The sequence below is a fragment of the Leptinotarsa decemlineata genome, unplaced genomic scaffold, assembly GCF_025532065.1.
Source record: "Leptinotarsa decemlineata unplaced genomic scaffold, Ldec_3_MD MMD2_tig00078363_RagTag_RagTag, whole genome shotgun sequence".
NCBI lineage: Eukaryota > Metazoa > Arthropoda > Insecta > Coleoptera > Chrysomelidae > Leptinotarsa > Leptinotarsa decemlineata.
In genome coordinates, this window is record NW_027412728.1 from 2,725,722 (window position 1) to 2,747,886 (window position 22,165).

General features: G+C 33.8%; 1 protein-coding gene across 1 annotated transcript in view; it reads right to left on the bottom strand.

The window, feature by feature from the left end:
• Positions 1-200: 200 nt before the first annotated feature.
• Glut4EF (Glucose transporter 4 enhancer factor) overlaps positions 201-22,165 on the bottom strand; it is a 183,370-nt gene continuing 161,405 nt past the window's right edge. Inside the window, exons 5-6 of the mRNA XM_074185883.1 lie at positions 20,422-20,522; positions 201-6,330 (exon numbers count right to left, since the gene is read on the bottom strand). Coding sequence (XP_074041984.1) covers positions 5,943-6,330; positions 20,422-20,522 — 489 coding nt within the window. The 3' untranslated portion in view covers positions 201-5,942. The remainder of the gene's footprint in view (positions 6,331-20,421; positions 20,523-22,165) is intronic.

A 22,165-nucleotide genomic window follows, 5' to 3' on the forward strand; every position in this document is an offset into this window, starting at 1 on the left:
TCCTAGATATATTCAAGTGCCAGATTATACAAATCGAAAGACATTTCTTAGGTAACTGACAGTTTTGTTTTTAATTTTGTTTCTATATAGATTCACAAATTATATTATGTAAATGCCACTGTTCCTCCCTATTCTTTAATTGGGTTCATCCTGTAGAATAGTGTATGAAATAAATAAATAAATAAATGAAACTCAAAGTATATGGTAATTATTAAATATAATATTTATTGTTTCACTCAAAATAACATTATTCAACTTCACTGTCATTCCCATTTTCTCTCTTTTTTGTTCTCATAATATTGTATAATTGCATATAATAATATTAACATGTATCTCTATTCGAATTGGACAGTTAAAAGATGCCACTTATTTTTCACAGAGTTAGGAAAACAGTAACCTTATTATTTGTGAGAATATTCCTGATTGCTTAAAAATTATTGCAGTTATCTAGTGAAAATCCGCCGAACTTGTGTTGTCAAGACATATCAACTATTTTATTTTATGTATTTCATGCTGTTACTGAAATTTCATTAGAAAATAGTGCAAACAATATAACAAGTTTTTTCTGGAAATGTATCTTTTAATTAATAAAGGAAGAGTAATAGAAGGCTGAACAAAAAAATCACAGAAACAATTAAGGTTTTAAATAATTTCGTAAATTATTTCAGTAGGTACTAAGGGAAGTGATGTGTTATCCAAAATTTGGCATGTGTTTTAACAGTCCAATTTTTTGCCGGTATACAAAGTTTATGGAAAGTTCTAGAGGTGAAACAATATAAAACTTAAACTTTAAAAATACACAATGTATATGAATACTCTGAAAAATATATTTATATATAATATTTATCTACTCTAACATAACTAAACGATAAAAACTCAAATGAAAGACTAAGAGGTAATAACATAGTGAATCCAATCTATATAAAAGTAATTCCTGATAATTTTATTTCTAGAAACGTGACCTTATTGAAACATGCGACATAACCATTTGTTTTCTTCAGATATGAGATGTATGTTTCTGCTCAATGGTGGAATTTCAAAATGCTGAAGGCACATACTTCTTTCTATTTCGTAGTACAAAAAAACTGATACTTATTTTCTGCAACGTTGATAGTTGATTTTTCATTTGGAGCTAAAGAACACAAACCGTTTCCAGAAGAGTTTTGTAGTATTTTTAAAGTACCTTTCAAAACGACGGGGCACTTTTCCTTCACCAGAACAAAAATGAATTCTCTCGACGCGCGTTTCGGCAACCAAGTTATCATCATCAGGAGATGACTAAGTCTTAATCACCACGAGATGACTAAATCTTAGTCATCAGGAGATGATTAGCTTTCAGTTATCAGGAGATGACTATCTTAACAATCTCCTGATGATGCTAACTTGGTTAGCGAAACGCGCGCCGACATTTTTTTTGGCGAGGGAAAAGTGTTCTTTCTCAATAGATTCGTTCACGCTAGAGGTTCCATATTCTACATACATTATTGAGACAAGGTTCAAAATATTGCTGAGGTAGAACAGGAGAAAATTGAAAACACAACGGTAGAATTAAAATCAATGAAGTTAATAGAAATCAATAAAAACAAATTAAGAAAAGGGGTTAGAAAAAATTACGATAACCTACCAGTATGCAAACAAGTTTATAAAAGACGTGAAATAATCAAAACGACTCTTTTTGATTCGCATATCCGAACATTTGGTAACATTGGATCAAATACTGTTATAGTGACAACATTCCTCAATAAAATGAGCACTAAGTTGATGTTTAATTCACATAAATACATTTTAATAAATACTGGGACCTGCTAAAAAAAACAATAGAGAAAATACCCATTATATAACTTGTCCATGACTCATTTCTGTTTTCTTACTTTCTCCGAAGCTCGTTATATCTGAAATAACGATTGTGATTTCCAAATCAGTAAATTGACAAACAAAAAAATGTTGCTATTCTGGGTAATTCATTAGTTTTGATTTGTTGAAGTTGTATTATAATTTGATATAGTCTCAGTTGCTGGGATTGTTGTCCTACTGAATCACTTTCATTTTCCTCATATACACTACATACTTGAGCGAGGTAAAAATGTGATCGGTTTGCTCCAAGATCGTTAAGATTAGACAAGTTTTCTAGTTGCCACTTGTCATGTTAACATTTCAGATAGAAACGAGCGTTTGTTAAATATATTTCGCTTCGTTGATTCTATGATCACATGGTACAAATCTGCTCATTTGGCTCCAGATTTTCAAAACCGAACACACACCGAGCACACTAGAGTTTTCTGCTTGTCATAATTTGAACAATTCAAAGTTTACAGAGTTGATTATTATTTTGAGACATGAGTTACATTTCACATTATTAAAGTTGAAAAATTGACAACACTGTATTGTAGAATGAATTGCCAAAGAGATGGAATCTTACATTATTTTCGGGAAGCTTTAAGTTGAGTCAAAATGAGATTATGTAGGTCATATTGCATCCAAATTCTTATTTATCATAGAAGGGACAATTCGAGTACTGATGACTACCTGAACAAAGTATTGTTATATATATTTCTTCACGAGTTCCCTACTGCTAGAAACAAATACATCCACATTGCTTCCTCTCAAAGAAATAAAATATTTGTAAGTTAAATTGAATGTTTTTTATCCAACAATCATCAACAACTATCTTCAATGTAATTAAAAAAGGACAAATTACAGAAAATCTACTCAAATTTTGAAAACTCATATCCAAATATAATTTCATACTCCTACCTTCTTCAGTAGGTTTCATTGTTGGGCGGCACAGCTCCAACATATCAAATTAGGAACAAAAAGTCCAAAACAATAAAAAAGCTTATGAAGCTAAGATTTTATAATTTCAATAAAAGTGTTTATTGAATTATCTGTATCAAACTACAAGCTCCGGCAGGTTGTTTGAAACAGCGAGTTTGTTTGGAAGAACGGAACGAATAGTCATCAATACAATGTAAAAGTTGACTGGATGTTTTTTTATTACTTCTCATCAGCAATATACTGTGAAATATTTCAAACGAATCTACACTGTAACCATACTTTGATAAGTTTGTGAAATTACAATAGATATCGCACGAAGTAAGTCAATCAATTATTTGATACAAAACTGGCGAGAAATCTTATTGTCTTGAAACAATAATATTATTCAATTGCCTAGAAAACAGTTGTTTCCACTGATGACCAAATTCAAATTAAATGAAGCATCCATCTAGAAGATAGTTGAGAATGATGTTTGTGAAGGTTACTGAAACAGGGAGATTGTGAAGTTATGTTTCTCAAGTTGATTCAAGTGAGCTAGAACAGAAAACTCTGAATAATAGGTTTGTTCAAACATACATTATGTCATGAATGTGTCGGCACAATCTTGCATTCCTTTTACGGGTTACACATAGGAGTAGCTGGTTGGTGGTAACAATAATTTAAAAAAAAATGATAGGTCAGGAATAGTAGTCAGAATCACAAACTGAAGTCAGTGTATGTATCAGGTTAGGGTAGTATATACTTTATATCTTCTCTTATGATTGATTTTCAGGGATATGTCATTTGGGGTACATATTTTGAAATGAATGAATTCAAAATAATCATTTTCCGAAATGTACCTTCGGCATTTTTGAATGTTTATAATGTTTTTTAACATACAAACACATCTTAGGCAACAATTACAATCAATACACAATATATGAACAAACACACCATTTAGGTAATAATATTTTCTTAATTCTAATAATAACTGCCTTATTATTCTACTAATTATAAATAAAAATGATTGCTTCGTTTTGGATAGGAATCCAAAATAGTGTTGAGAATTTACTCAGTTGCAATTTTTCCCGGTTTATTTGCAGTCAGTGGACAATAGTCAAGTCTATAAATATATTTCTAAAAGCTGATAATATCCCAGCAAATACATCTGTGAAAATAGCAAGATGATTACTTCGAACCACTATGACAGTTTATATAGATGGCGCTGCTGTTTTCATTGTTACAAGGAATGTTAATAAAAAATATTCATCATATTTGATTCAGTAAATTTAACTGTTTCCAATTTTGTTATTTATAAGTGATGTTGTTTTGGTGTCCATCCGGAATTGGTAAAATATCTAGAAAGAACATCATTGGCAGTATTAACAATTTTGACAAATATTTGATTTTGCGTTTCCTACTATTCTATTCCAAAGTCGTTGATTGAGATGAAATAGAAATTATCAACTGGACGAAGAATAAATGAACATTGAAACAACTGGGATGTCATAATCATAGCAAAAAAAAGATGCAGATTATGTGACATTTTTCAAAATTTCTGTCTCTGGCACATGAATAATGATGATCTTTGGCTATGGCATTGAAACTGTGATTCATTTTTGAAAAAAAAGTTATAAACATAATGGCTAGTACTCAATATTGTATATTGCAATTATCACAGGGGTAGGCACAGGTGTTTGCTGGGATAATTATCAAAGTGGTACTTTGGTAGAGATCTACAAAAAGGAAGGCAACTGATATTTTGCACAGTCTGAGGAATAACTTAATGTTTTTTGATAACCCTTCAATGATATACATCACAATTCAGCTCCTGTTTCTTTGAATAGTTCTTCAATTGATGAAATCATAAAATGATATTTGTGAGCTGGAAGTTGTGCTTGAATACATCAAACTCAAGAATATATTTCTTTGTTTTTGGGGAATGAAATTTTTGGCTTTCTACTACTCCATCTTGATACAAAAAATGTGGGAATCTTCCAAAGAAAAGAAGGAAGTAATCAGTTTTGAAATAAGTAGATCATGCAAAGAAGTAACTTTTAGACACAAACTGGAAGAGAAAGCCCTCCTGAAACAGCTACTTTCATATAAACATTGAATTACACAAAAGAAATATTCTTTTGAAACAAATACTTGTATATGAACACTGAATTATACAAAAATAGTTTTCTCTACTCAGTTTCTATTCCAAACATTTGTTATGGAATTAAATCAGATATATTTCTACACAATATACTAAATGAAAGGTAGATTTTTTTCACTTACATATATCAAGATGTAGTAGTAGAAAGCCAAAAACTTTCTTTCCCCAAAAATTTATCACTCCTAAAAATATAACCCTTTCAACTCATATTTCTATGTATTTTAAATTTAACATTTCAACTAAGTATAACATCAATCTCACACTGAGGAGACTTTCTATCTGTATTCTTGATTCGAAAGAGGTTTTTTTCAGTTAGTTGATATTATGATACACGTCAGTTCGAATGGATAACACACAGGTTTTCGTGCCAGATTTTCGTTGAATTGGTTGAAAAGTTTTTGAATCAAGAAAGAATTGAAGAATATGGGCAACTAAAATTTGAAAAACCCAAGTTCTATTACTTTTTAACAATTGGGCTATCTCCTATTTTTTTTACATTGGTCACATGTGATAACGCAGACACTAGACGTTACCTATTTGTTACTGAGTGCTGATGGTTAGAAACATTATCAGGTGTTGGAGCTTAAAGCAAGCCTAGCTGGATGAGAATGATAATATTTCTATCACTGAGTTATTTCTAACAAGCCACCGATACTTGCAGACGCAGATGTGATAGACGCACCATAATTAAATTGACCATTAGTTGATTGTTATAAATGTACTGAATATAAATTATTTGGTTGTGCCCATTTTCTTCAGACCTTTCTTGAAGCTTACTTATTTTATGTATTTGTATCCAATTTGAGGAAATTTCAATTTGTGGAAGTTAATTGATAAAACTCTACCAAGTTAAGCACTCGAAGAGCTACAATGTCCATCAATTTGATACGTTAGGTACCTTTTTACAGAACACAGTATTAGCTTGAGTAACAGATCTGCCATAATTAAGAAAACGTCATGAATTGTACTTTCATCAAGTGGTTTGAGATCAAGGTAGTTCGCACCTTTTTTGTCCCAGTCAGAACACCTATTTTTGATCACTAGTTTTAGCGCATTCGCCGAACCTGACGCACGCCTTCTTCCATTTGCATTGGGTGCACCACTGATCTTTATGGTCCATTCCGTAAATTTTACGGCACTTTTTGTTTTCGCCTCTGACTCTTCTGGGTGAAACCGGTGTTTTAGGACTATTCGGACGAGGTGAAAGCTTAATTTGCTTGTTTGGTGATTGAGGTAAGGGGAGATTGTTCAAGAGGCTTTGACGCATACTTCCAACCAATTGCCTCTGATAGTCCGGATCTTCGTGGAAGGGTCTGGCCATGTCCTGATGAGAGAGAGTAGGTGGTGGGCTGGTCTGGCCTATTTCGATTTCTGTGTAATAAAACTCCTCCTCAGAATCTTCACAAACTTTTCCTCTGAAAAAATCGAAGTATTAGTGGGAATAGTGGGTAGGTTGAAGCTGTAGAAATTGGAATGTTCTTAATGAAGTTTATCATAATGAGGTTGTTGTAAATAGTGCACCAGGGAATAACATAAACATACATTCGTTTGAAGGTGGTTGACAATGTTTCGTGGTGTATTTCAGCAGTCCGGACTTCCATTTATTAAACAAAAAAAACTGAAATTACAAAGAAATAATATACAAGCAACAAACAAAAAAATAAAAAATTGAAATAATAATAAAAGCTGAAAATTTTAAGATATTAATAACAAAAAATGAAAAATTAAAATTGAAAGATTCCAAACCAAGTTACGTCACGACGTTTCGATTGTTAGTATCCACAATCGTCTTCGGGTGATAACTGGACTTACTCCTCCGAGAAACGTCTATTTATAGGTCATTCGAGTGCTTTCACCACTCTTCCCTCTCTCCACTTCACTGGTTTTAGCGGGAAAAACACCAAGTCTATTGTTCGAAAAAAGAGATCATCGCTAACACCGCACCACAGTAAGCCCTCTCACTTGAATGGACTACCCAAAATCCACAAAAAGGATGTTCCGCTCAGACCAATCATTAGCTCCAGAGATTCAGCCACTCACAACTTGTCCAGATTTTTACAACCAATAATTGAACCATTGCAAGGTAAAACATCATCTTTTGTGAAAAATTCAAGGCATTTCGTTGAACTACTAGGGGAAATCGAAGTCGAAGAGCAGGATCAACTAATCAGTTTCGACGTGGACAGCCTCTACACCAACGTTCCTGTCGAAGAAGCACTTCAAATCATTCAGAAGAAGCTATCCGAAGATGAGGACCTGAAAGATAGAACAAACTTACCGATACAAGTAACCATGGAATTACTAGGACGCTGTGTATGAAACTGCTACTTCCAACTGAAGGGCGGATTTTTTATGCAAGATGAGGGACTGCCAATGGGATCGCCACTTTCACCGGTTATAGCTAATATATATATGGAGTGGTTTGAAACTCTGGCCATTGAACAAGCCCACAAGAAGCACCGAAATTGGTTGAGATACGTAGACGACACTTTCATAATATGGAACCATGGGGATGCAGAACTAGACACTTTCCTGAAGCACATCAACAAAGTAAGTCCTTCCATCACTTTCACAATGGATGAGAAAGTCCACAACGAATTGCCTTTCTAAGGCGTTTGGTGAAGACGACCGACACTAAATAGGAAACATCTGTATATCGAAAACCCACTCACACAGGACTGTATCTGGACCAGAAATCCAACCACCATCAATCGACTAAGAGAGGAATCATCAAGACTCTATTTGACCTTGCCTTCGGGCTCTGTAATACAAAGGAAGGTCTCGAAAAGGAACTAGGCATCATCAAAAATGACCTTCAACGGAATGGTTACTCCAGAGTGATGGTAGAACAGGCTTTAGCTAGAAGACAGCAAGAGCTCCACAAGGAAGAGAAGCCGCCACAACCAGTATTTGTACTTCCCTACATCAGAGGATTATCGGAAAGAATAAGAAGGATTGGGTCCAAGTATAACATCAGGACCGCTTCAGATCTGGGAACACTATCCGTAGCAGCCTCACGAAAACCAGGCCACCAAACGCGGACTGCGATTCCAAGAATTGCATTTACCGAATACCCTGCGAGTGTGGAGAATCATACATCGGTGAAACTAAGAGGTCATTGAAAGTTCGCATTGCTGAGCACAAGAAATACACACAGCGAGGAGAAACCAGCAAATCCGGAATATCAGAGCATGTTTGGACTCATCAACATAATATCAAGTGGGCTCAAGCTGAAATCATCCACAAAGAGGAACACTGGTTTAGGAGAAAATTCAAAGAAGCCGCGTATATGTTGTCCAACAACGCATTTGGTCAAACTAGCGTAGAGATACGTAACATATGGAAACCTCTAATCAAGCGAAAAACGACTAACTCCCGCCAAACGGTCATCTCCCGTTAAAACCAATGAAGCGGTGAGAAGGAAGAGGGGGTAGGTTAAAGCACTCGAATGACCTATAAATAGTCGGATCTCGGAGAAATAAGTCCAGTTATCATTCGAAGACGATTGTGGATACTAACAATCGAAACTTCGTGACGTAACCTGGTTTGGAATCTTTTAATTTTAATTTTTCATTTTTTGTTAATAATATTTTTATATTTATTATTTGATTTTCTGCTTTTATTATTATTTCAATTTTTCATTTTTTTGGTTGTGCTTGTATGTTATTTCTTTTTAATTACAGTTTTTGTTTTAATAAAATTGTTATTTTCGGTTAATCTTTTTAATTTTTTTCAGGGATTTCAAATCCATTTATATTATATTAGACAATGGAAGTCCGAACTGATGAAATACATAAACATACATATTACAAGAATAACTGAAAGGTAACACTGGAACCTGACGTAGAATAAATTCAAAACAAGCGCTGCCCACACATACAAGAACTGCAACGCCCTTCTCGACGTGCGTTTTACCAATCAAGCTGGCAAATTCAAGTAACACCTGTACAGTAGCTTCCTCAAGCGTTTTCAAGAAATGAAGTAGACTGAGGATGCCAATGATGCCATAATGATTGAATGAATGATTGACAGAGACAAAATTTCACCTAGCAAAGGACTCAAAAGAATTTCCCATCATTAATTAACACATCTCTGCCTAAATACAATTTGTCAATAAATTGAAAACAATTTTGAGATGAACAAATTGTACCTGATTGACGAATTTCCTGTTTTACTTCAGGATTAACATGGTTTCTGTCTGAGCAATTCTCAAACAGGTCAATTGTTTCAACTGAAGGAATACTGAAATAAGTATACATTTTTTTGTGAAACCACCAAGTAAAACGGCGTGGCACGCCGTTTTACTTTCTATTGGTATGTTGTAAAAATGAATTGTATTGATTGTTGCTTTTAGGTGATACATGAATTTAATTGATTGTTAATAATTTTTATTCGGCGCTGCGGTCGGACGGAATATTGTGTTACTATCACTAAACTATCATGTTGCCAGATTTAAAAATTCAGCTTCTGCAAGAATCCGTTCGACACTAGCGCCGAATTAAAATTATCAACAATCGTTATAACTATAATTTTCAACAAACAATTTTCTTCATGTTTCACAGAAATTGTAGTAAATTATTCGATAGTTACAAAAAAAGTATATATGACAAACATTTACTTCCAAAAATTTCAAACAATGAATCTATATTATAACTGTTCGCAACTTTTCATCAAACAAATTAAGTCATGTAACATTTCAAATCAAGTGTCATTTAAAATAGAACAAATTTTGTGAACAATCGTTTTTAATGTGTCGAACAAATGCATGAATCAATTAAATTCAAACAAATAAATTGTTAGTTGAATAAATTGAGGAATGAATATTTGTGACAATAAAAAGTGAAACAACGTTGCATAGATGTAAGAAATGGATACATGCTTCGAGGAGAGTGGATTTAACAGTGCAAAAAATAAATAAATATTCATATGTATGCTCTAAACATGAAATGAATAGTAAATTTATCATAGTTAATTACCATTGATTAGAATGAGATATAACCTCAATCGTTTATTGAATTATATTCATTTATTATATTTAATTAAATTTATTTCATTACCATCTATATTTGATTTATATTTCACTCGGAAATAAGTATGAAATTCATAATTATTTTAATTTTCTTTTATTACAGTTTGACAAATGACATATGTAGTAATCACAATACGTAAAAATTATCCAAGGTGGTTACGTATTTTGGTTACTATATATGTCATTTGTCAAACTGAATATGTTCTATAATTGATGATGATCTTATGTCTATGTCAAATTTTCACTTCCTTTTTCTCCTCGTTCTCGTCATTGAGAACGCTATAAATAGTTTATTATTTTTTTAAACAAAATACTAATATGTTAAACCCAAAAGGGTATTTATTGTAATGTTCACGTCTACTCATAGTAGTGTTGTACTAAAGTTTTGTTTCTACAGGATCTTCTTGTATATGCTTGACGAGTAAGTAATAAAAAAAGAATTCAAAGTTTAACTTCAAACAAATTTCACGAATATCACTTACTTGCAGGCATCGCACTGATGATGGCGTAAAAGCCGAGAGTGCTTTGCAATTTACAAATAAATTATTTACACGAAATACGACTGCATTCCAGATTTATCAGCTTTGACAAATGTCAGCTTCTCATTATTACTGTAATTTAATGTAGATGAGCATACGAAAACCTTGAATTTAATTCAAGTTATTTTCAATATTGTCCTAACGAAGCCCAGTTGGTTGGTGAAATGTAGGTAATTTAATTTGATCTTTTTTAAATGTGGTAAAAGTTATTGCCATTAGATAGTGGAGTGTACATTAGAATCAATCAAACCACCATCAATGTTTGCAATTAACAAAAATATCACATCAAATTGACATTTAAAATCCATCTGTATTTCGTAAAAGTGTGTCACCACTTCAATCGAAATCATAATACAACGGTGTTTCATGCTTGTAAGTCATGTCATGGCCACAGCCCAAACATCCACAGCAAAGCAAGCATACTTGTAACGGTCCAAGGTTATTCATTAGCTTCCATTAGCATTAGACTTGCCACTAATTTTTATTTTTCGAAACTAACAATGCAGAAGCAGGAAGTCGTCCGTATCGCAGCTTTATGCATTTTACTGGTTACCTTGAAACCAGTTGAAATGCCAACTACAACTTCATTGGTATTGAAATTTTTATCAAGCGGAAATGAATTTTTGATGGGTGGAATACCTTAGATTATTTCTGTGAGCATTTTTGTTTCACGTAAAAAATTGCAACAACATATTTATTAGGCACGTGTAGTTTTTTTTTATGAAAGTGAAGGTCTAACGTTGGCGCATCCTTTAAAATGCGCAGCACATTTATTCAAATGTAAAATGAAAACAAAACAATAAATTGTTTATGTGGAAAGTATAAATAAATTCCGTTGTAATGTTTATGAATTTCTGGAAACTCAATCACCAAACAAAACTGTTTCAAATATATATTAAATGTCTATCATTTTATTGGCAGGGAGAGAATTTTTTTTTATATTATATATTTGAAATATCAGCAGTTGAGAAAACTTTTTGAGGAGAGATAAATACACCATATAGAAACTATTTTTTAGGTAACACCTCAACACAATATTGAAATACATCTGATTGACAGCTGTTCAAGTTTTTTTTTAAGGACAAAACACAAGCACTACAGGAAAATCCTTAAGGCGCTCTCAGAGCGGTGCCTGTGCGAAAGTAGCGATTCACATTGGATTTGAATCGCTGGAGATTAAATCCATTCGGAAAAACGTTCTCAGAAAGTTAATTCCCCATAAACGCAATTCTCCAGATGAAATAATAACTCTTAAACAGTGAAGTTAGAGGTGTACTGAGTTGAACATCAAAACGATGAGCAGCCACAGTCTATCGCATATTTCTGATATGTACCGCTCTTGGTGGAATCAAATGTGCGAAGTCACTTGAACACCGCCCGTGAAAGTATCTATAGAAGAGAGACAAATCTCTAACCTTTCTTCGATGTTCTAGGCCAGGGGTCTCCAAACTTTGAAGCCTTCGGGCCATGATGATTTTTTCAGTTTGTTCCAAGGGTCAATTTCTGCCCTTAACTATATTTCAAGACTAGGATAGTCGCAAAGTGCGTGACCTAAGCAAACTTACGCTTTTTTTACATTTCAATTATTATTGTGTATTGTGACACTTAACGACATCTAGTGGCGAGTAGTGGTACTATGTACTATCTTTTTCAGCTACCCGCTAGGTGGCATTAGGGGTAATTGAATATTTGGAATTACCGCGTTGGTTCGAGAAAGTTCTGGTTCTAGCTAGTGTATTCCGATCACCTCGAGATGGCAGTAATAATTGCATATAAAAAGGCTAGCGGCGCAACTGCGAGTTAGTCTGCGTAGGAAAGGCGAAGGAAGCGAAACTGTCTATTGTGAAATAAAGTAACACCCGTCAATAGAAATATTTGGATTTGACTTATTGTTTTTATGTGTGATTTGTTAGTATGGAAAAGAAGCGAAAATCGACAGTGAATGCAGAACGTTCCAAGAAAAATGGAACTGTCAGTATTTTGTGATTGAGTCCAGTAATAAGGCGCTATGTTTAATTTGTAATGAAACCATAGCTGTTCTCAAATACTATAACATTAAACGACACTATGAATCGAAACATCTTCAAAGTTACTCCAAGTATACAGGAAGTTTGCGGAAGGATAACTTTGAAGCTTTGAAACGCGGACTCAAATCGCAGCAATCTTTGTTTACCAAAGCGAATACTGAACAAGAGTCTGCAACTCGCGCCAGCTTTCGTGTGGCTCTTGAAATCGGAAAACGTGGCAAACCATTCACCGATGGAGAAATGATAAAAAAATGCTTGATTGCAGTAACCGAAGAAATATGCCCCGAAAAGGTAAATTTATTTAAAAGTGTCAGTTTGTCAGCAAACACCGTGGCTCGGAGGGTGCAAGACATCGCAGAAAATATATCATCTCAACTGTCTGACAAAAATGGACATCATGAGTGGTTTTCTCTAGCATTGGATGAGTCAACGGATGTGTCAGATACTGTTTAGGTGTTGATTTTTATTCACGGAGTAGATAAAAGCTATGAAGTGTATGAAGAACTTCTTGATATTGATAGTATTCACCGCACGACAACTGGGGCAGATATTTTTAAGAGAGTTGATAATGACATTAATAAAAAGAATCTTCGATGGAGAAATTTGAAATCTATAACTGATGGGTGCAAAAATATGTATGGTAAAAATAAAGGAGTGGTTGCACTTGTGTCAAAGGCTGTAGAAAATGATGCTGGTTCAAAACCATTAGTCTTACATTGTATCATTCATCAACAGTCCTTGTGCGGAATATGTTTGGCTATGTCTGAAGTTCCAAAACCAGTCAAATCAGTTGTTAACTTCATCAGATCCACTGGGCTGAATCACCGACAATTCCGCGAGTTTATCCAACAGATTGTAGAAAATGATTTACCATATCATACTGCCGTACGCTGCGCTGGCTTGGTTGCGGAAAAGTCCTCAAGCGCTTTTTTGAACTTCTAGCAGAGATCGAAATTTTTTTAAATGAGAAGCAGCGCCCTTTTGCCGATTTAGAAAATAGTGAATGGATGTGGAAGTTAGCCTTCTATGTCGATTTGACAAATCATATGAACGAACTGAATTTGAGATTGCAAGGAGAAAATCAGCTTCTCCCTGATTTATACACCAATATCAAATCCTTCAGGCAGAAAATAATACTATTTCAATCGCAATTACGTAAAAAATGTTTCACACATTTTGAAACATGTGAAATATTCAGCCACACTACAGAGACTGAATTTCCCGTCAATTTTGCAATCGAAACTTTGAGTGCTTTGAAGATGCATTTTGATACTCGTTTTTCAGATTTTGATGTCATTGCGAATGAAATTAAGTTTTTTCAAAATCCTTTCGATTCTGACATTGAAACCCTGGCTCCGGAAGTCCAAATGGAAATTATTGATTTACGGTGCAGTGATATGCTTAAGAACAAATATCAAAATTCATCTTTGTTGGAATTTTATAAGAGTCTTCCACTGGAACAATTTGATAATTTGCATAAATTTGCTCGTGGGTTGTTTTCTGTTTTTGGTACTACTCACTTGTGTGAGAAAACGTTTTCCAAGATGAAGTACTCAAAGAATGTTTACAGATCTCAATTTACCGATGAGCATCTTAAATCTCTTTTGATGATTGGTATAAGTAAAATTGATCCACAACTACAAAGTATTGTCGGTGGAAAATCACAATTACATAAATTTCATTAGTGTTTTTGTTTTACTGTGATTCATTTCAATTATTTGTTAGTTATTAATATGCTTAAACTTAGATACTTAAGTTAAGTTTTCTTTGTCATCATTTCTGTCGTTAAGTTTTACCTTGCAAGTAAATAAAATGAGTAATTATCATTCTGTGTTTTCTTCTTCAACTTATTGATGACAGTAAATCATTGGCTGTCGCGGGCCGGATTGATGACACTGGCGGGCCGGATTTGGCCCGCGGGCCGTAGTTTGGAGACCCCTGTTCTAAGCTATCAAGATTGCACGTGACGTTTGCGTCTCGAATCAGATAATGTTTGGTGGCAGAGTTCCATACACGAGAACAATACTCCAAAGAATGTCTGATCTGAGCTTTATCAAGCATCAAAAGTGTTTTGGCTCGGAACAGTGTTCCAAGCTTTTGAGAAGCAGCCTTTGCAATTCCAGCGACATGATTGAGCCAAGACATAGTGGTGTCCATTTTAACCCCCAACAAACTTATCGAGACAGAAAGCGGAATTGTCTGACCTAACATTAAGTTTGTTCCGGTTCAAACATCCGAAACTGTTTGGAAACTGCGCAAGACATGATGCATACAAGCAAAAAATCTTAAACAGTCCGAAATAGTCGGACACTTGTTTAAACCAGAACGCTTTTGAGGAGACTACTCTGCCACCTATCGTATATATGAAGAGATTAAGACGAAAAAATATTATTGATCATGTTCGTTTTGTTACGTTTGTTCTTAGTTAGTTCAAATATTATCTACCCTCAATTATCAATTATTCAAATCAAATAAATAAAAAAAACATCCTAGCAAATAGCCCAAACAAATTTCCACATGAATGCGCATGAGCAACGGAAACAGTTCTCAACAGTTCAGCCTCGAGATCAAGAAAGATTCGGGACGGTTGAAAACAGTTTAGGATCATTTCGCAGTCGAAACCAGAACAGTGGATTCATCAGTCCGAAATTATCATCAATAAACCAGAACGCTCTATATCAACTGCGCATGATCCTGACGTCCTAGAACCTGAATCTCGTTGAACCAGAACAAACCTATCATATCCGGTTCGGAGACATTTATGTTCTTGGAGAAAACCGATGCCTGGGTTTTTGTGACATTGAATTGAACTTGGTTACTTTTACCCCAATTCGAAATCACTTCTAGATCCTCATTAAGATATGCAACCTCCTGCCGGGAATAATGTGCCTCCGTAGCCAATGTCCTGGAATTCAAATGGAACGACGAAACAAGTGTGCCGTCCTTAGCAAAGCAATATATTGGATTCTTGGTTTTTTCCAAAAAGTCGTCGATATACAATAAAAAGAGGTGTATTCGAGGGATATCCATCGACAGCCACTTGCAGGGAATGTTCTTTCAGGAAGCTGAAGAGCCATGCACAAAAATGATCCGTGTGTGGCAAATATTCATGCCACATACGGTCAAAGGACATAGAGTACACAAGATTGTTCATTAAAGACAGCTGAGCCCAATAATGCATTCGTGAATCAGCCTAACACTACTGATGACACCTAAGACAGGTCAAAACAGGTGTTGGATCACAAATGCTTTCTTTCAATGATCTGGTTTCATTTAGTGGGATTTCAGTAATAACATCAGAGGACAGCCGTCGATGCCAAAGTTTGGTTTTGCAATAGATCGCCGTGAGTCCCCTTATTTATCTTGGATAAGATATGTTGGCTATGCTTACTTATTATATATTATTCATGTCGTCCAGCAACACGAGTTCGCTGAATGAGAAAATTTGCTTTTTTTATGAATGCATAATAATTTAAGCATATTGAAACAAAAATCAGAATTAAAAATAAAAGATGCTATTTTCAAGATTCCTTCCCTATACATATATAGGTATGTTTCAACGATGAGTGACATGACGTCATTTCAGTGTATCGAGGACGAATGAAAATATCTACAAAATAGCGAACAGAGTATTCAACCCTAATCCCTAAACAATCATCTAATTTGTTTTTGTTGAATGCATAAACCCTTCCTAGGAATGTGTCAAGATTGGATATGTGACAATTGAAACTGAAAATACAGCGTGTCTCACGGTCGATAGTAGGTTAGACGTTTCTGGAAAACGCAAAGCATGATTTTTCTGAAAATTTCACCTCTCATATTTCCTTACCTATTCTATCGATCTAAAATATTTTCAGCATTGCGGCGTTGCCACTTCCATCAAAAAGTCCTAGCAACTTTATTTTTTTAAATGGAACACCCCGTATATTAATACATTTTTGGAATCGTTCTGGTATTTTAATACTTTTTTGTTAATAATGTCCTATACCTATCTCTATCTGTTTTCGAGATAAAAAATAAATTCTGCTAAATATGGTCCAAAACATAGCCTTAATTGAAATTAAGTACATCAATACTCTCAATTCATGAAAAGTTGATATTTTGATGATAGTTTGGACAAACTTGAAATATTCAAATAACACCAAGAAATCGACTCCATATCATACAGGGCGTGCTAAAATTACTATTATTTCCATTGTGCATAAAAGTAGTCAAAAGTTCATTTTTTCAAATGAAACCCCCTGTATATTACTCGCCAAATTGAAAGATGGTGAAAAATGCTTCAAGATGATATATTATGTCCCTATACCTAAATCGTCAAGTTTTATCAATAAAGTCGCTTCTTCTAGAAAATTTTTTTTTTTAGAATTTGGATTTAGGTAGCAGTGGAATTATCAAGCTTACTTTACTTACTTTATAAGTAAGTTTTATAAGTAATTTACAAAGAGTTATCGACGGTGTTTCGAATCATCTTCCAAAATGAATGCAAATATCGATTATTCAAATGAAGTTCTTATGAAATTATTTATTATACACATGAACAAAGTGATAAAATCATTGTCAGAACGTGTAAAAAATTCAACCAAATATATCCTGAATTAACAACAATGAACGAGAGGAAGTTTGTAAGGTTACAAAATAATTTCCTTAACTATGGCTCAAAGTTTCCAGGGAACAACTGTACCAAAAATCAGTAATTTCTAGGTAAAAAGTAAGATTTTGTGGGCTGAAACATGGGAAAATACAGACAATAACAGAACAGGATGATTCAAAATAAAAAAATTGTAAACAAAATATCACATTTTCACAATAAATGCTGAAAATGTTGTCCATTACATTCTAAACACTTTAAAATGTTTTTTTGTACGCGACTTGTGGTTGCTTTTTCAATTTCCTGGGGATCCAGATCTTCAATACTCCGCACTATTCGCTGTCGCAATTCTTCTTTGGTGGGCACTGGAGTAATGTATGCCCTTTCTTTTAAAACACCCCATAAAAAAAGTCAAGTGGCGTGAGATCGGGTGATCTCGGTGGCCAATCCCACGACCCTAAACGCCTAACCAACGATCGTCGAAGAGTTCGTCAAGTTTCCTGGAAACTTCCTGGGTGGAATGAGCTGGCGCTCCGTCCACTTGAAACCACGAATTCCTATATTCCTCTAAAGGCAAATTTTCAAGAAAATCGGTTACAGTAGTCCTTAATATTTGTGGAGATATCTCTCTGCATTCAGTGTGTCTTCATAAATAAAAACGCTAATTTTATTATTCTTCAGAATACAGAAAATATTCAGGTCTAATTTTTCTTAAAAACCCATTTCTTTTGTTTAACATGAGGATTATGATCAGCCCAAAAATGTTTATTCCTTCTATTGAAAATACCATCCCTCGTTGATTCGTCGCTCCAAATTATTTTTGACAAAAATTCCCGATCTTCCTGTGTATGAATCAAAAGGGATTAACAAAAATGCATTCTACGTTCGAAGTCTTCTGCTTTTAGAGCTTGAACTTTGGTAAATTCATACGGATGCATTCCGTGATTTTTCAAAATTCGTTGTACTGAAAGCATGTGATACACCTAAATCTTTTTTTGCACTGCGAATGGAAGCTTCTGGATATGCATAAAAATATGCCAAAACGTTAACAGTATTGTCCTCATTTGAAGTAATAGGTTTTGGTAATGTTGAAGGCGCTTTTAACATGGAGCCATAGTTAAGGAAATTATTTTGTAATCTTACAAATTTCCTCTCGTTCATTGGTGTTAATTCAGGATACATTTGGTTGAATTTTCTACAAGTTCTGGCAATGATTTGATCACACTGTCCGTGTATAATGAATAATTTCATAAGAACTTCGTTTGAATAATCAATATTTGCATTCATTTTTGGCGATTTTTTGAAACACCGTTATCAATTACTTATAAAAGTCAACAAACTGTCATAAGCTTGATATTTCCACGACTACCTAGAAATCAAATTCTTTAAAAATTATTTTTTGTACAACTGTTATTGAAAATCTTTTTGATAGAAACACTTCAATCAGAACATCTACCAAAACATCATTTAGAAAAGTTCACACATGCAGTTCGTGCTATTGGTAATATTAAATCCCTGTGAAGTTACTGACGATGACGAAGTAGTATTCAGTCCAACTGTAGAAAGTCCTTCATGACTTACCAATAATCCTCCTTAAAATAACGTAAGTTGGCATATGTAGTTGTAACATATGCCTTGTATTCCAAAGATCGTGAGTTCAAATACCATGGACCCTATAATTTTTTTTATTATCAGCAGTTTTGCAATAATCCCCACTCACAAAATAAAATGCCACTTTCAACACTTGTAGGTAAAACGTGAATAACTATTTTTCCACAAAAACGGCTTTATTAAGAAAACTTGACGATTTAGGTATAGGGACATGATATATCATCTTGAAGCATTTTTCACCATCTTTCAATTTATCGAGTAATGTATAGGAGGTTTCATTTGAAAAAATGAACTTTCGACTACTTTTATGCACAATGGAAATAATAGCAATTTTAGCACGCCCTGTATGATATGGAGTCGATTTCTTGGTGTTATTTGAATATTTCGAGTTTGTCCAAACTATCGTCAAAATATCAACTTTTCATGAATTGAGAGTACTGATGTACTTAATTTCAATTAAGGCCATGTTTTGGACCATATTTAGCACAATTTATTTTTTATCTCGAAAACAGATAGAGATAGGTATAGGACATTATTAACAAAAAAGTAATAAAATACTAGAGCGATTCCAAAAATGTATTAATATACGGGGTGTTCCATTTAAAAAAATATAATTGCTAGGACTTTTTGATGAAGTGGCAACGCCGCAATGCTGAAAATATTTTAGATGGATAGAACAGGTAAGGAAATGTGAGAGGTGAAATTTTCAGAAAAATCATGCTTGGCGTTTTCCAGAAACGTCTAACGTACCATCGACCGTGAGTCACGTTGTATAGGATACATAGGAAATTGCACATCCCAAATCAACGTTCGTGATAGCTGTTATCTAAATAATTCTAGACTTATTACTTGGTGTTAATGCATAGCATCTTTCCGCACCGATAATTCGAAAAATAAAATTCAAAGTAGAAAAAAAAACACAAATTCTTGTCAGTGGGGTCGTCTCCACTTAATGGAAAAGCTATAATTCCTTTTTCTAAAACATGTTTCGTTTTATATTTCTCCAATTTTGTATTCGGCAAAATATTCTCAATAAATAGATTCTCCATTTTTTTTTCAATAGATTTGATAAATTCTGGCTTAGTAGCAGTAGTTATATTTTGAAAGATACTTTCTGTATCCTACTGTTTCAATAGATTCAATATTTATTGAAACAAAAATTACTCTAACCATTTACCTAATCACACCGTGATGAAACAAAATAAAAAAAATCATTATTCATCGTATTTTGATAACAAAATCAAGTCTGAAGTTCAGTAAATTTTGGCAAATACATAAGGACTTTCAAAGGAGACCACTAATGATTCACAGGAATCTTGTTTGCCAAGTCGTGTGTGTATAATAGAACCCCACGAAAATATTTTATTTTTGACCGGCCCAGAAATAGTAAAACATAAAACGTCATAACATGTTTAATATATCTAATATTCGTGTGTAAGGATTGTGACATCAGTGAACGAATATAAATATGACGTCAGATACATTCATTTTGTTACAACTTCTTTGGCCAACTGAATTTGTATGTATCAGGTACTAGGGCATATTTCGGTGATTTTTTCGATTTATGCTTGCATCACAATTTTGAAATTTTGGATCACAATGTAGAGATTCAATTTCACGAAAAAAGACTGTTTAACGTGTTGGTTTGCAGCTTATATCATCCACTAGTGCGGATCATTCATAAAAAAATCTATTGACAAATTACTCACTTCAAATGTTCTTGTCTAATGTGAGCCTCGATGGCTTCACAGGTATCTGTGCTCATCATACAGCTTGGCCATGTGCACTGAAAAACTATCCGAGTGAAATTCTGAAACAAGGAAAAATATATTTTCTCTCTGGAAAGTGACTCATTATATTCAAACATGCAAAATACACTTCGGTATTTTTTTTACAGATAGTGTATTACGAGACATATACACATATAACTGGAGACATATACAATGCATTAGATAAAGATTAGATTCCATCAATAGCTGTATTTATAGATCTCACGAAGGCTTTCGATACCGTTGACCATTCCATTCTTCTACGAAAACTTGAGGACATAGGTATAAGAGGTTCATCATATGAATTATTAAAGAATTATCTAACAGACTGAGGGCAAATATTGAAATTCAAAGGGAAAACGAGTCGGAAAAAAATCCATTACATGTGGAGTACCCCAAGGAACGGTACTGGGACCAATATTATTCACAATATACCTCAACGATCTACTATGTGCGGAAAAAAGTGGAAAAATCACAAGCTTTGCTGATGATACTGTCCTTTTTTATACAGACAACTGGTATGATCTGAAAAATAAAATTCAAACAGATCTCAATAAATTGAAAATGTGGTTCGACTATAACCTCTTATCAATAAATTTCGAAAAGACACACTACCTACCATTTAACTGTCAAGATGCATTTCTTCCTAGGTTTGATATTACTCTAACAAAATGTGCAATAAAACCAAAAGAAAAAATTAAATATTTAGGTATCATCATAGATTCACATCTTCGGTGGGATCAGCATATTAGCTATCTATTGAAAAAATTGCGATGCATTTTATATAGATTCAAGTATGTGACGGAGTACTTGGACCAAGATCAGAAAATCATTTTGTACAAAAGTCTTGTCGAACAGCACTTGAAATACGGCATTCTCGGATGGGGCGGGGTGTCAAGAACACACCTTGAGGCATTGGAAGTATCCCAAAGAAGATTCTTGAAAATCATCCTGAATAAAAATAGTAGATACTCCAGTGATCAAGTATATAAAGAGACAAAAACGTTTGATCTGAGACAAATATACTTTGAACAGCTGAATATTGCAGTATTCCAAAAAAAATTGACCTTCTCAGTCTGGATCATACGTATCTTACCAGAGGAAAAAATAAATTTGTCCAACCGATAATGAGCAAGTCAGTAGGCCAGAAAAGTCATCAATTTTTGGGTCCAAGGGCTTTCAACACTCTTCCTGATGAAATAAAAATTCAACAATCGATATCAAAATTCAAAAGAGAGTTGAAAACATATGTATATCAGAGGAACCGGAAAGCGATCCACCAAATAATTGAAAAAATTTAAAAATAACATCTTACAGCAAAATTAGTACACAAATATATAGAATATTTTCTATGTACCCCGGTTTCATTCGTTTTGTTCGACTGTTGATTCTTTTGTAAAAGTTTCAGTTTGGATCTAATTACACCTTCTCCATCAAATTTGATTATTAAAAACTGATTAATAGATATTTCAATACATTTTATTTTATGATTGAGATGTTTCAATGTCATTGTGAAAATGTAATATTTCAATTATTATTATTATTTATGTGTTATTTATATTGTTATTATCTGTCATATTTATGATATCACGCACAAGTCACTTCTGTGACTTTTGTGGTATTGTCTGTTTGTTCAACTAAATATTGACAGTTTGAAAAGACTAAATTCGGGATAATAAATAAC